General features: G+C 43.0%; 1 protein-coding gene across 1 annotated transcript in view; it reads left to right on the top strand.

Moving 5' to 3' along the window:
• The window catches only part of LOC144685233 (fibroblast growth factor 18-like), a 119,035-nt gene extending 104,421 nt beyond the window's left edge, over nt 1-14,614 (top strand). Inside the window, exons 4-5 of the mRNA XM_078549666.1 lie at nt 898-1,004; nt 13,704-14,614. Of these exons, the coding sequence (XP_078405792.1) occupies nt 898-1,004; nt 13,704-13,970 (374 nt within the window). The 3' untranslated portion in view covers nt 13,971-14,614. The remainder of the gene's footprint in view (nt 1-897; nt 1,005-13,703) is intronic.
• Nucleotides 14,615-15,246: the final 632 nt, after the last annotated feature.

The raw sequence follows: 15,246 nt of genomic DNA, 5'->3' as shown, positions 1-15,246 counted from the left end.
GCATTTGATTGGGAGAGTGTACAGGGAGCTTAACTCTGCATCTAACTCCGTGCTGTACCTGCTCTGGGGATGGTGATGGGGACAGTGTAGCGGGAGCTTTACTCTGTATCTAACCCTGTGCTGTCCCTGCCCTGGGACTGTTTGATGGGGACAGTGTAGAGGGAGCTTTACCCTGCATCTAATGCTTTGCTGTACCTGTCCTGGGAGTGTTTGATGGGGACAGTGTAGAGGGAGCTTTACACTGTATCTCACCCTGTGCTGTACCTGCCTTGGGAGTGTTTGATGGGGGAATGTAGAGGGAGCTTTACTCTGTATCTAACCCCGTGCTGTACTTGTCCTGTGACTGCTTGATGGGGACTGTGTGGAGGGAACTTTACTCTGTATTTAGCTCCATGCTGTACCTGCCCTGGTAGTGTTTGATGGGGGACAGTGTAGAGGAAGCTTTACTCTATATCTAACCACGTGGTGTACCTGCCCTGGGAATGTTTGATTGCGACGATGTAGAGCAAGCTTTACTCTGTATCTAACCCTGTGCTCTACCTGTCCTGGGAGTGTTTGTTGGGACAGTGTTGAGGGAGCATTACTCTGTATCTAACCCTTTGCTGTAGCTGTCCTGGGAGTGTTTGATGAGGACAGTGTTGAAGGAGATTTACTCTGTGTCTTACTCCCGTGCTGTACCTGTTCTGTAGTGTTTGATGGGATGGTGTGGAGGGAGTTTTTCTGGTGGCCTTTCGCATTTCACATTGCTACCTTGATGATTATACCTTACAGTTTTTGGATGACTATATTATTAGCTCAGGCCTCTGTCTCTGGAGTTTCTATACCAATAGCTCAAGGTTTATCGATTTAATGTGAACTTTCAGCCAGCTTAATGTTTCTCTCTTCTTACTTTCCAAGCCCAGCTCTTAGTGGAAACTGACACATTTGGTAGCCAAGTCAGGATCAAGGGGAAGGAGACGGATCATTACCTATGTATGAACAAGAAAGGAAAGCTAGTGGGCAAGGTAAGTGTGGCCTATGCAGGTTGAGTTGACATCTTCTCTTTGAATTCCATTCTCTGCTCTGGTGTTTGAGGGCTATCCAATAACATCCCATTTACTCCACAAATGTGCCTCTGGGCTTGAGCTGAATGAACTTGATATCTAAGCAAAATGCATGTTACTATTGAACTAAGTTCAGATCCAAATGTTCAAGTGACCTTCATCCATTTTAGTGCTGTCTTTCGGTTTCATTTCCATCTGAAAAAAGAGCTCCTAGAGTCAGGACCACTGGTCCATTAATTGTTTCACACTTGAACTTAACTAATTGGGAGTTACACCAAATTATGTAAGTGGATCAATTTCTATTATGGTGCTTTGCAAAACACACTGAAGTAAAAGCTTTTAAAAAGGTAATTTAAATTTTATAAAGATCATCTTGGTGTTACTCTGATTTTGAAGGTCGTGGGTCATTGCATCACCATCCTGTAACTTTGGATGTGGTTTTGGGTCTCTGGGTCCCTGCTCTGTAACTCTGGGTCCCTGCTCTCTTCTTCTGGACAGAATTTTACAGCCCTTCCCACCAGCAGGATTTTCCATTATGGCTGAAGTGAATGGAGTTTTGAAAGCTCGCCACAATTTACGGCCCCACCCCTGCTGCAGTGGGGCCGTAAAATTCCACCCTCTGTGTCTCTATCCTGTAATTCTGGGTCCCCGCTCCCCGTTCCCTAACTCCGGGTCTCTACCCTTAAAATTGAATCTCCATCCTATAATGCTAGATGTCCATTTTGTGATGCTGAATCTCTACCCTGTAATGCTGGCAGTAAATATAGTCCAGACTGGCTGAAGCTACTAGGGCTTTCCTTCATAAAAAATGTTACTGATCCACTTGTGTCTGACAGCTCCATGGACGCTGTAACTGTTAACAAATGTTTACTCAAGATTTTTAATGCTGAATTCAAATTCTTCAACTGCCATTTTGGGATTTTAGCTGATATTCTCTGGATTAATAGTCTCAACCTCTGGGTTATCAGTCCAGTAACATGGCCACCACATTATGATGAACAAATTCATATTGGTAAGAGTGATAGCAGATATGATGCAAAGGCAGGTAAGGGGAGTTGAGCTACAGATCATAAAAGAAAAGGAGGACTTTCATTTATATAGCACTTTCATGACCAGAGGATATCCGAAAAACTTTACAGCCAATGAAATATTTTTGAAGTGTATTCACCGTTATAAATGCAGGAAATATGGCAACCAATTTGCGCACAGCAAACTTCCTCAAACAGCAAGGTGATAAAAACCAGATAACCTGTTTTTGTGAAGTTGTTTGCAAGATAAATATTGGCCAGGATGCCTCCCCAGCTCTTCTTGAATAGTGCCATGGAATTATTTACATCGCACTAGGAGGGCAGACAGGACCTTGGTTTAGCATCTCATCCAAAAGACAGCACTTGCTCAGTATTGCACTGGAGTTTCACCTTTAATTTTTATGCACAAATCCTGAGGAGGGACTTGAACCAACAATCTTCTGGCACAGACAAGAGTGCTACCAGCTGAGCAACAGCTGACACAATTGGGTCAGATATGATTAAGTTGGATGGGGGCACAGGTTTGAGGAGCTATATGGACTCTTCATAGCAGGTAATATGTGTTTTTAAATTTTGGTAGAGGATAGCGTAGTGATAATGTCACTGGACTTGTCATCTAGAGACCCAGGCTAATGTTCTGGGGACACTGGTTCAAATCCCACCACGGCAGCTGGTGAAATTTAAACTCAATTAATAAATCTGGAATTAGAAGCTTGTCTCAGAAATGTTGACCAAAAACCCATCTGGTTCACTAATATCGTTTGGGGAAGGAAATCTGCCGTCCTTACCTGGTCTGGCCTACATGTGACTCCGGACCCACTTAAATGCCCTCTGAAGTGGCCGAGCAAGCCACTCAGTTTACCAAACTGCTACAAAATCTAAAAGGAATGAAACCAGATGGGTTACCTGGCATCAACCTAGGCACCGGAAATTACTACAGCAAACCCAGCGCTCTCTGCCCTGCAAATCCTCCTTACAAACACCTGGGGGCTTGTGCCAAAATTGGGAGAGCTGTCCCAAAGATCATTCTAGCAACAGCCTGATCTGGTTATACTCACTAAATCATACCTTACAGACAATGTCCCAGACACCACTATCACCATCCCTGGGTATGTCCTGTCCCACCGGCAGGACAGACCCATCAGAGGTGGCTGCACAGAGGTAACAGGTGGGAGGGAGTTGCCCTGGGAGCTCTCAACATTGACTCCAGACCACATGAGGTCCCAAATCGTCAAGTGAAACATGGGCAAGGAAACCTCCTGCTAAGTACAAAGTACGACCCCAGTCAGCTAATGAATCAGTGCTCCTCCATGTTGAATACTGTTTGGAAGAAGCACTGAGGGTAGAAAAGACACAGAATGTACCCTGAGTGAGGGACTTCAATTTCCATCACCAACAGTGGCTCAGTAGCACCACTGCAGACTGAACTGGCCAAGTTCTAGACTGGGTCATAGCTGCTAAACTGGGTCTCTGGCAGGTGGCGAGGGAACCAACAACAGGGAAAAACCTACTTGACCTCATCTCACCAATCTACTGGTCACAGATGCATCTGTCCATGACAGTATTGGTAGGAATGCCACCCGCACAGTTGTTGTGGAGATGAAATCCCATCTTCACACTGAGGATACCCTCCATCATGTTGTGTGGCACTACCACCATGCTAAATGAGATAAATTTTGAACAGGTCTAGCAATTCAAGACTGGGCATCCATGATGTGCTGTGGGCCATCAGCATCAGCAGAATTGTTTACAACCACAATCTGTAATGTCATGACCCGGCATATACTCCAATCTACCATTACTACCAAGCCAGGGGATCAATCTGAGTTCAATGAAGAGTGCAGGAGGGCATGCCAGAATTAGTACCAGACATCCCAAAAAAATGAAGCATCAACCTGGTGAAGCTATAACACAAATGCCAAACAGCATAAGCAGCAAGAGATGGACAAAGCTAAGCGATTCCACAACCAATGGATCAGATCTAAGCTCTGCAGTCCTGCCACACCCAGTCGTGAATGGACAATTAAACAATTAATAGGAGGTGGAAGCTCCACAAAATTCCCCATCCTCAATGAGAGGGGAGCTCAATACACCAGTGCAAAAGAGAAGCCTGAAGTATTTGCAACCATCTTCAGCCAGAACTGTCCAGTGGATGATCCAACTTGGCCTCCCCCGGAGGTCCCCAGCATCACAGATGCCAGTCTTCAGCCAATTTGATTCACTCCACATGATATCAAGAAACAGCTAAAGGCACTGGATACTGCAAAGGCAATGGGCCTTGATAAATTTCTGAGAATAGTACTGAGGCCTTGTGCTCCAGAACTTGCCACGCCTCTAGCCAAGCTGTTCCAGTACAGCTACAACACTGGCATTTACCCGGCAATGTGGAAAATTGCCCAGGTATGCCCTGTACACAAAAAGCAGGACAAATGCAACCTGGCCAATTACCGCCCCATCAGTCTACTCTCGATCATCAGTTAAGTGATGGAAGTGGGTCGCGGCAGTACTTTGAAGCGGTAATTACTTAGCAATAACCTGCTCACTGATGCTCAGTTTGGGTTACTCAGGGTCACTCAGCTCCTAACCTCATTACAGCCTTGGTCCAAGCATTGACAAAAGAGCTGAACTCCAGGGGTGAGGTGAGAGCAACTTGTCATCAAGTCAGCATTTGACCAAGTGTGGCATCAAGGAGCCCTAGCAAAACTGGAGTCAATGGGAATCAGGGGGAAAACTCTCCGCTGGTTGGAGTCATACCTAGCACAAAGGGAGATGATTGTGGTCGTTGGAGGTCAATCATCTGCATCCCAGGACATTGCTGCAGGAGTTCCTCACAGTAGTGTCCTAGGCCCAACCATCTTGAGCTGCTTCATCAACGGCCTTTCCTATGAACATATGAATTAGAGCAGGATTTGGCCACTCGGTCTTTCGAGCCTGCTCAGCCATTCAGTAAGATCATGGCTGATCTGATTGTAACTTCAACTCCACATTCCCGCCTTTCCCAATATCCTTTCACTCCCTTGCTAATCAAAAGTCTATCTACGTCTGCCTTATAAATATTCAAAGGCTTCCACTGTCTTTTGAGGAAGAAAGTTCCAAAGACTCATGACCCTCTGAGAGAAAAATTTTTCCTCATTTCTGTCTGAGCGACCCCTTATTTTTAAACAGTGATCCCTAGTTCTAGAGTCTCCGACAAGAGGAAACATCCTCTGCATATCCACCCTGTCAAGACCCCTCAGGACCTTAAAGGTTTCAATTTCAATTCTTAGTATTCAAAGTTCTAGTGGATACAAGCTTAACCTGCCCAGCCTTTCCTCATAAGATAACCCACCCATTCCTGGTATTAGTCTAGTAAACCTTCCCTGAACTGCTTCTAATACATCTTCCTTTAATTAAGGAGACCAGTACTGTACACAGCACTTCAGATGTGGTTTCACCAATGCCCTGTATAACTGAGGCATAACCTCCCAACTTTTGTAATGAACTCCTCTCACAATAAATTATAACATTCTATTAGCTTTCCTAATTACCTGCTGTACCTGCATACTAACCCTTTGTGATTCATGTGCTAGGACACCCAGATCCCTCTGAATCTCAGAGCTCAGCAATCTCTCACCATTTAGATAATAAGCTTTTTTTTTATTCTTCCTGCCATCATGAACGATTTCATATTTGCCCACATTATACTCCATTTGCCAGATCTTTGCCCACTCAATTAACCTATCTATTTCACTTCGTAGCTTTCTTACATCCTCTTCACAATTTATTTTCCAACCTATTTTTGTGTCATCAGCAAATTTAGCAACTATTCTTTCGTTCCCTGCATCCAACTCATTTATAAAAATTGTAGAAGGTTGAGGCCCCAGCACTGATCTCTGTGGCATACCACTTGTCACATCCTGCTGACCAGAAAAAGACTCATTTATGCCAATTCTCTACTTCCTGTTAGCTAGCCAATCTTCCATACATGCTAATGTTACCCCCTATACCATGAACTTTTATTTTTTGTAATAACCTTTGACGTGGCACTTTATCAAATGCCTTCTGGAAATGTAAGTACAGTACATCCACCGGTTCCCCTTAATCCACAGCGCATGTGACTCGGTTCCCCTTAATCCACAGCGCATGTGACTCCTTCAAAGAGCTCCAATGAATTGGTTAAACATGATTTCCCTTTTACAAAACCATGTTGATTCTGCCTGATTGCCTTGAATTTTACTAAGTGCCCTGCTATAACATCTTTAATAATAGCTTCTAACATTTTCCCTGTGACAAATGTTTGGCTAACTGGCCTGTAGTTTCCTGCTTTCTGTCTCCATCCCTTTACGAATAAAGGAGTTACATTTGCTATTCTCCAAACTAATGGAACCTTCCCCAAATCTAGGGAATTTTGGAAAATTAAAACCAATGCATCAACTATTTCACTAGCCTCTTCTTTCAAGACCTTAGCGTGAAGTCCGTCTGGACCTGGGGATTTGTCAGCCCGCAGCCCCAACAATTTGTTCAATATCACTTCCCTGGAGACTGTAATTTTCCTGAGTTTCTCCCTCCCTTCCATTTCCTGATATACAGCTATTTCCAGGATGTTACTTGTGTCCTCTATAGTGAAGACTGAAGGAAAATACCTGTTTAATTCATCCGCCATCTCCCTACTTTCTATTATCAATTCCCCAGACACACTTTCTATAGGACCAACGCTCATTTGTTAACTTGTTTCTTGTTTAAATATCTTTAGAAACTCTTACTATCTGTCTTTATGTTACTAGCTAACTTTCTCTCATACTCGAATTTTTCCCTCCTTATTAATCCTTTGTCATTCTTTGCTGTTCCTTATATTCTTTCCACTTTCTGACCTGCCACCCGTCTTTGGGTAATTATGTGCTTTTTCTGTCTTTAACTTTTTCAATTAACCATGGATGGTGGGCCCTCCCTTTGGAATTTTTCTTTCTCATCGGAGTGCATCTATTCTGTGTATTCTGAAATATTCCTTTAAATACCCACCACTGAACCTCTATTGACCTATTCCTTAATCTTATTTGCTAGTTCACTTTAGCTAACTCTGCTTTCATGTAAGGGCAATAATTGCCCTTATTTAAGTTTAAAATGCTAGTTTTGGATGCACTCATTTCCCCCTCAAACTGAATGTAAAATTCAATCATATCATGATCGCTGCTACCTAGGGGTGCCTTCACTAGGAGGTTATCAATTAATCCTATATCGTAGCTCAATACCAGGCCTAGTATAGCCTGCTTTCTGGTTGGCTCCAGAATGTGCTGTTCTAAGAAACTATCCCAAAAACATTCTATGAACTCCTCACCTACGCTACCTTTGCCCATCTGATTTTTTCAGTCTATATGTGGATTAAAATCCCCCATGATTATTGCTGTATATCTTTCTGGCAAGCTCCCATTATCTTTTCTTTTACACTCTTTCCCAATGTGTAATTACAATTAGGGAGCCTGTACACCACTCCCACAAGTGACTTCTTGCCTTTATCATTCCTCATTCCAACCCAAAATGCTTCTACATTCTGGTTTCCTGAACTTAGGTCATCCCTCTCTAATGTGCTAATACCATCATTAATTAACAGAGCCACCCCTCTGCCTTTTCCTATCTTCCTGTCCTTCCTAAATGTCATGTATCCTTCAATATTCAGGTCCCAATCTATATCATCCTGTAGCCATGTCTCTGTAATGGCTATCAGATCGTACTTATTCATTTCTATTTGCACTATTAGTTCATCTGTTTTGTTTGAAATGCTACGTGCATTTAGATACAGAGCCTTTAGTTTTGTCCTTTTATTATTTTTGTAGCGTCTAATCTTATTTGCTGACTTACCCTAGAATTGTACTCTCTTTCCTTTCTTGTCACAGTCTGTTTATCATTTCCAATATTAGTATCTTCCTCTTGTTATGATCCCCAGCTGAAGTTACCACTGGACAAGCCTGATCCCAGGATGGAACCCAGCTTGATAGGTCATAACTTTTATTTGTTTGTTCAGATATGTAGAGAGTGGCTACTGAACAGAGTCACCAGAGTCAGCTAATGAACTTTTAACAAAAGAATAAAACGTTTATTTAACAAGAAAAGCTGAACTATATTACAATGCTCCTTCACACACAACTGTACCTTTTACAGATATATACAGATTTGCAAGGATAACACAAGTTACAAAAACTATCTTATCCTCTAATGTTCACAGTAAGTACATCGTAGATAAGGTGACCCGTGGTCAGATACACCACACTTTGAAACCAAATTACAGATGCTACCTCATCCAGATGTTATGGAACTCATCAACTCTCCCCAGATGCTTGTCCCACCATGAGCTAACCGGTCTCACTGCACTCCATCAGTCACACAAGGGTTTCCAATCTCCACTCTCCAAGAACTCACTTTGGAAACTTCTCCCAAACCGACGCTTTCTCAGATGCCTTCCATGAGGGTTCACCTCCAGGGTTTCAAATTTTCCTTATGTTCTTCTTCCCTGTCTTCCACGCACTCTCCCTCACCGACTCAGCCATCAACAGAACACCACTGCTTTACATGCCCATAGCAAAGAGTTACAGACCTTCAGCCATCTCTTTGAACCTTCTTGCTTCTTGCAAGCTGTTCTTGCTTTAAATCTGCTTTCTGCAGCTTTTTTCTCTTTAAATCTGAACTTGGAGCCTTCCTCTCTGCCCCTCACTCCTAGCTTCACTTAACAGGACCTTTTCCAGGTATCTGTCCTTCCCTTTGACTAAAAGGTCTTCTTGGGACTTCCTGTTCCATTCCCCTGGATTTTGGGGTCTTTTCTTTAGCTTGGGACTGGCTATCTGTCCCCTTTGCTCCAGTCTCTCCTGGCAGACACTTTCAAAACCAACTGAAGATAAGCTCCTTCCAAATTAAACTGCTGTTTCTAGTTTCTTGTGTTTGTGTGTCTGTGGGAGATAACCTGCCTCTCTGGAATCCTGTTGCTAGGCAACAGCCCAGTTTCTCTACTCTTGTTTGTTTAACTTAGCTGCAACAGTCTTAAGACTCTTATTAGCATTGCAGGTACCTTTTAAAGCAAAACTAAAACTCAATTTGACCTTTTCTTAACACACAGATACAGAAATACAAATCAAACTTAAACTTTAAAGCTAAAATTCATTCCTGACACCCACAAATACAAATATACCTTCCTTAAACTATTTCCTAACACTCTCTTGCCTTGTCTCTACTCTATGGTTTACCACATCTTCCCAGATTTGATCCCTTGCCCCCACTATTTAGTTTTAAATCCTCTCTACTTGCCTAGTCATGTGGCTTGCAAGGACAGCAGCCCCTGCATGGTTCAGGTGTAGACCATCCCAACGGTGCAGATCCCACTTTCCCCAATACTGGTGCCAGTGCCCCATGAACTGGAACCCATTTCTCTCACAGTCTTTGAGCCATGCATTTATTTCTCTAACCTTATCTGCCTCACTCACAGTCGCACCTTCCTGCCCCTGGCCACTGACCAAATCAGAAGACCCTATCCTAAGTGGTGTGACTGACTCCTGGTATAAAGCATCCAGGTAAGTTTCCCCCTCAGCTCAGCCTCCAGCTCAATGACTCTGAGTCGAAGTTCCTCAAGCCTCAAATACTTTCTGCAGACGTGTTTGCCCTGGATCACAATGTTATCCAGGAGCTCCCACATGCTGCAGCCTTGACACATCACCTGTCCAGCCATCCTTAATGTGTTTTAAATAATTACTTAATTATATTAATCACTTATTTATGTTGTTTTCTTATGTATTTTATTAACTTTACCACCAATTTGTGTACTATTTTAAATCTTAGGGATAGTATTGAACTTAACCACTTACCAGATATTCACCAAACAGTTAGCACCTTTCCCTGTAGTAGAACAAGAACCAATTTCTATGGGGTGAGAAAGATAGAAAAAGGAAACAAACCTGTACTATACCCCACACTCCCCTACCCTTCACCGCACCCTGAATTTATAATAACTCTTTCAAGTTATCAGCAGTCACAGATTGCAACTCTTTCGAGTACAATCACAGTTCTTGGTTTCTGGGAGTGGGACATGAACCCACAACCCTCTGATTCAAAGGCGAGGGTGCTATGGACTGAGCCACAGCTGACTGAACTGGAGCTACAATAACCAGATTCAACCATTTAGCTAATTAACTACTCAGCTCCTACAGCTGAGAGTGAGTTTATCCTGTCTAACCTACAAGAAAGAAAAAAACTTAGCCTGATAACACAGTACTTTCCAGTTACTGCTAATTACAGACTAGGTTTTAAGAGCAAAATTTAAGAACAAAATTAACACTTAAACTCTCCACTCTCACCAAACCCCAAGTCTTCACTCAGTTGTCGGCCGCATTCCGTTTACCAAGGCTGCACTAAAGAACCCTGAATTTAGAGTAAACTGAACTGGGGCTACAGTAACCAGACTCAACCAGCCAATCTTCTACCCATGCCAATATGTTACCCCCTACCTACACCATGAGCTTTTATTTTTCGCAATAACCTTTGATGTTCCTCTATCATAAGGTCAGACGCGGGGATGTTCGTTGATGATTACACAATGTTCAGCGCCATTCGTGACTCCTTAGGTACTGAAGCAGTCCATGTCCATATGCAGGAAGTCATGCCAACATTCAGGCTTGGGCCGATAAGTGGCAAGTAATATTTGTGCCATACAGGTGCCAGGCAAAGACCATCACCAACAAGAGAGAATCTAATCATCTCCCCTTGACATTCAGGCATTACCATCACTGAATTCCTCATTATCAACCCCCTGGGGGGTTACCATTGACCAGAAACTGAACTGGACTAGCCATAAAAATACTGTGGCTACAAGAGCAGGTCAGAGGCTAGGAATCCCATGGTGAGTAACCCACCTCCTGACTCCCCAAAGCCTGTCCGCCATCTACAAGGCACAAGTCAGGAGTGTGATGGAAAACTCCCCACTTGCTTGGATGACACTCTAGAAGCTCAACACCATCCAGGACAAAGTAGCTCACTTGATTGGCACCCCATCCACTACCTTAAACATTCACTCCCTCCACCGCCAACACACAGTGACAGCAGTGCGTCCCATCTACAAGATACACTGCAGCAACTCATCAAAGGTCCTTCGATAGCACCTTCTAAACCCACGACGTCTATCACCTCGAAGGACAAGGGCAACAGATACACGAGAACACCACCACCTGCACATTCCCCTCCAAGCCACACCCCATCGTAACTTTAAACTATATCGCTGTTCCTTCACTGTTGCTGAGACAAAATCCTGGAACTCCCTCCCTAACAGCCCTATAGCTGTACCTACACCACATGGACTGAAACGGTTCAAGAAGGCAGCTCATCACTACCTTCTCAAGGGCAATTAGGGATGGGCAATCATTGCTGGCTTCGCCAGCGATGCCCACATGCTGTGAACAAATTAACAAAAAAATACATATAATGCCTTGTCCAGGTGAACACCGGTCTCAGAGTCCTGGGTTAACATCACATGTGGAACTTGTGTCTAATGGGAGTGGACTGATGACCCCCCTGCCCTTCGCTTTCTACACCTCCTGGTAGATCTTTGTGAGTCAGTAAATATTGGTGCATCTACGTAAAAAGGGTATGCATTGCAGAAACAACCCAAAACATGATCTGCTCGATGTAGAAAACAATGTAAGGAATGGAGAGCACAGGTGACGTTTCGAGTCACTGTGCTCTCCTCCTCCGATGCTGCCAGACCTGCTGAATTTTTCCAGGTATTTCCGTTTCTGTTTTTGTTTTGGATTTCCAGCATCTGCAGTTTTTTGCTTTTATCTAATGTAAGGAATGGGTTACCTCATGTGCCACTTGGCATGGAAAGGAAGGCGAGCAGGAAAATATATATATATTCGCAATATATATCAATGATTTGGATGAGGGAACTAAATGTAATATTTCCAAGTTTGCTGGTGACACAAAACTAGGTGGGAATGTGAGTGATGAGGAGGATGTGAAGAGGCTTCAAGGTGATTTAGACAAGTTGAGTGAAGGGGCAAATACATGGCAGATGCAGTATAACGTGGATAAGTGCGAAGTTATCCACTTTGGTAGGAAAAACAGAATGACAGGGCATTATTTAAATGGTGATAAATTAGGAAATGTTGATGCACAAAGGAACCTGGGTGTCCTTGTACACCAGTCACTGAAAGCAAACATGCAGGTGCAGCAAGCAGTTAGGAAGGCAAATGATTTGTTGGCCTTCATTGCAAAAGCACTTGAGTACAGAAGCAAGGATGTCTTACTGCAGCTGTTCAGGGCCTTGGTGAGACCACATCTGGAGTTCTGTGTGCAGCTTTGGTCTCCTTACCTAAGAAAGGATATACTTTCCATAGAGGGAGTGCAGTGAAGGTTCACCAGACTGATTCCTGGGAGGCAGGTTTGTTGTATAAGAGAGATTAGGCCGACTAGGCCTGCATTCACTGGAGTTTAGAAGAATGAGAGGAGATCTCATTGAAACATATAAAATTCTGTCAGGGCTGGACAGACTGGATGCAGGAATAATGTTTCCTCTGGCTAGGAGGTCTAGAACAAGGGGTCACAATCTCAGGATACAGGGCAGACCATTCAGGACTGAGATGAGGGGAAATTTCTTCACTCAGAGGGTGGTGAACCTGTGAAATTCTCTAACACAGAAGGATGTGGAGATCAAGCCGCTGAATATATTTAAGAAGGAAATAGATAGTTTTCTAGACACTGATGGGAGTCAAGGGGTATGGGGAGAGAGTGGGAGTATGGCATTGAGACAGAGGATCAGCCATGATCATATTGAATGGTGGAGCAGGCTCGAAGGGCCTAATGACCTACTCCTGCTCCTATTTTCTATGCTTCTGTTTCTATGAGAAGGAAAGGAAGAAGAAAGAGAAGGAGGAGGAGACAAGATGCTGAAGATGCTGAAATGTGGAACACAGTTTATCCAATGAGGAGGCATCTAAATGGCTGTTAGTGGCTATTCATTTTGGTTTTCTCTTTAACCCTTTATATATGTTGCTGTCACATCTACGGTCTCTCTCTTCGAAATGTTTTTACTCTGTTCTCATCTCTTTTTTGCACACTCCCTCAAATTTCTAAAGAAGGTAGAGCAAATACTGCATCAGTAGAAAGCTGAACAGAGAGTACACCAGCTTAATGCAGTGGTGTCCCAAACTAATTGTTATGGAGTGATATACCAAAAGTAAGTGCCTCCCCACTCCGTCTCTGCATGATTGCCTCCTACACAGCATCAAGAAGCTACCATAGACTAGAAGTTCACAAAGAAAGAGTCATAATCAGTGGGAGAATCAAGGCACTACAAAGACAGATGAAGAGTGACAATAGGTTGCCTTTGCCTCGTTCAAAACCATGAGCTGTAGGAAGATAGAGTGGAGGGATATAGGCTCAGGTTGCTGTCAATTAACTCTTTTATTTTTTTATTGCTGGATACCGCTGCAAACACTCACTGAAAAACTACACAGGCTCGGTTGGCTCTATTCTTACCTCTTGCTGAGCATTCTGAACCAGGTCTGAGCACCATGCAGCAGAGAGTGAGGGATAGGGAAGGGGGTGAGGGGAAAGGGTGAAACAATTCCTGTTGCAGAAAACTGCTAACATTTTCCTTTTATTTTTCCATTTCATGCAGCTCAGTGACAGAAGCAAGGAGTGTGTCTTCATAGAGATAGTTCTGGAAAACAACTACACTGCCCTGATGTCTGCGAAATATATGGGCTGGTACGTAGGTTTCACCAAAAAGGGGAGGCCAAGGAAAGGGCCTAAAACTCAACAAAACCAACAAGAAGTACATTTCATGAAAAGATACCCTAAGGTCCAGGGAGAGACGCAGGCACCATTTAAATTCACCACAGTTAATAAGAGAACTAAACGAATACGACCTTTGAATTCCAGTTAGAGGAACTCACAGACCATGAACTGTCCCAGAGCATTATTTTTGCATCATTATTATTAATAAAATAAGAAACAGAAGGAAGATCTATTTTTGTATATTGTATGACAGGTTGGGGGTGCTGGGAAAGGGAAGAGTTGTACCTATTTGTTCCAACCCTTTTAATGTAATCAACCTGTCTTATTTAAAGGAAAGCTGTCAATTTAAACAATTGGAACAAAAAAAACTAGAGAGAAGAGAGAAATAAAAATATATAACTAATGGAACTGGCAGCCCCTTTTTACAGATTGGTAGTTTTCTGATGGGAAAAGAAAAATATCTCGAGAAAGTTGACGGATATACAAGCCTGACTTGTCTGGAGCTGGGGTGTTGCCTATTGGTCTTCTGCAGTATGGAAATACAATGAATGGAAACCCTTCTTGGATCTCAAGCGCTTCTCAAGGCAACTAAACTATTGTTTTTTCCAAAATATGACTGTATCTTGTCCTCTGTTCTGGACAATGCTACAGATTGCTGCTACACATCAAAGAGAGACATTCTTTTTCAGTTAAAGCTGTGTTATGAGCAAATATTTATTTCATCTCTATGTATAATACAGATCCCTTGAAGCAAACTATACTGCCTCAGTGATTAAATGCGAGAGCATATTTAAAACATTGCCCAGAGTCTTGCAAATATTCTGCTTTGTTTTATCTTTAATGTGAACTGCGATGGGTGATGGGGGCTCAGAGTTGTCTCTTGGATTTCAGTAAATGGTGGGCTGATGAAATTTTCTTGCTGTGCCCTCTTGAACTGTAAGATATTCTTCAGACTCTTGGTTTGTTGTTGTTTCAGGGTGCTGCCCAGTATCCTGGCCAGCATTTGTCCCTCAGCCGAAATCGGTTAAACAGGTTATCCAGCATTTCCCTACATTACAATAGTGACTGTCATTCACAAGTTCTTCATTGAAGCTCTTTAGAACATCCTGAGGTTGTGAAAGGCGCTGTTTAAATGCCTCATGTTTTCCTCACCTTTCTACTTTAAGTAGCTTATCAGGTTAAAATCGAGCACATCAGCACTTTAAACCTTAACATCCCAGTTTCATGGCACTGAGAGTCAGTGGGACTATGCAGATCTCAAAAGGTTTCTTTGGTGTTTTCCTCTTATCCCCTGAAAATGCTGCCATCAGAGACAGTTCCAGAGTTCCAATATCCTTTGTGTGAAAAAGCGCTTCCAGTTTTCACTCTTAAATGACCTTCCACCAATTTTAAAATTCTGACTATTTGGAGTTGTATAATATCAG

Source organism: Cetorhinus maximus, chromosome 10, assembly GCF_964194155.1.
Source record: "Cetorhinus maximus chromosome 10, sCetMax3.hap1.1, whole genome shotgun sequence".
Lineage (NCBI taxonomy): Eukaryota > Metazoa > Chordata > Chondrichthyes > Lamniformes > Cetorhinidae > Cetorhinus > Cetorhinus maximus.
Note: the sequence above shows the minus strand (reverse complement) of the source record. Positions and strands in the feature narration are given on the sequence as shown.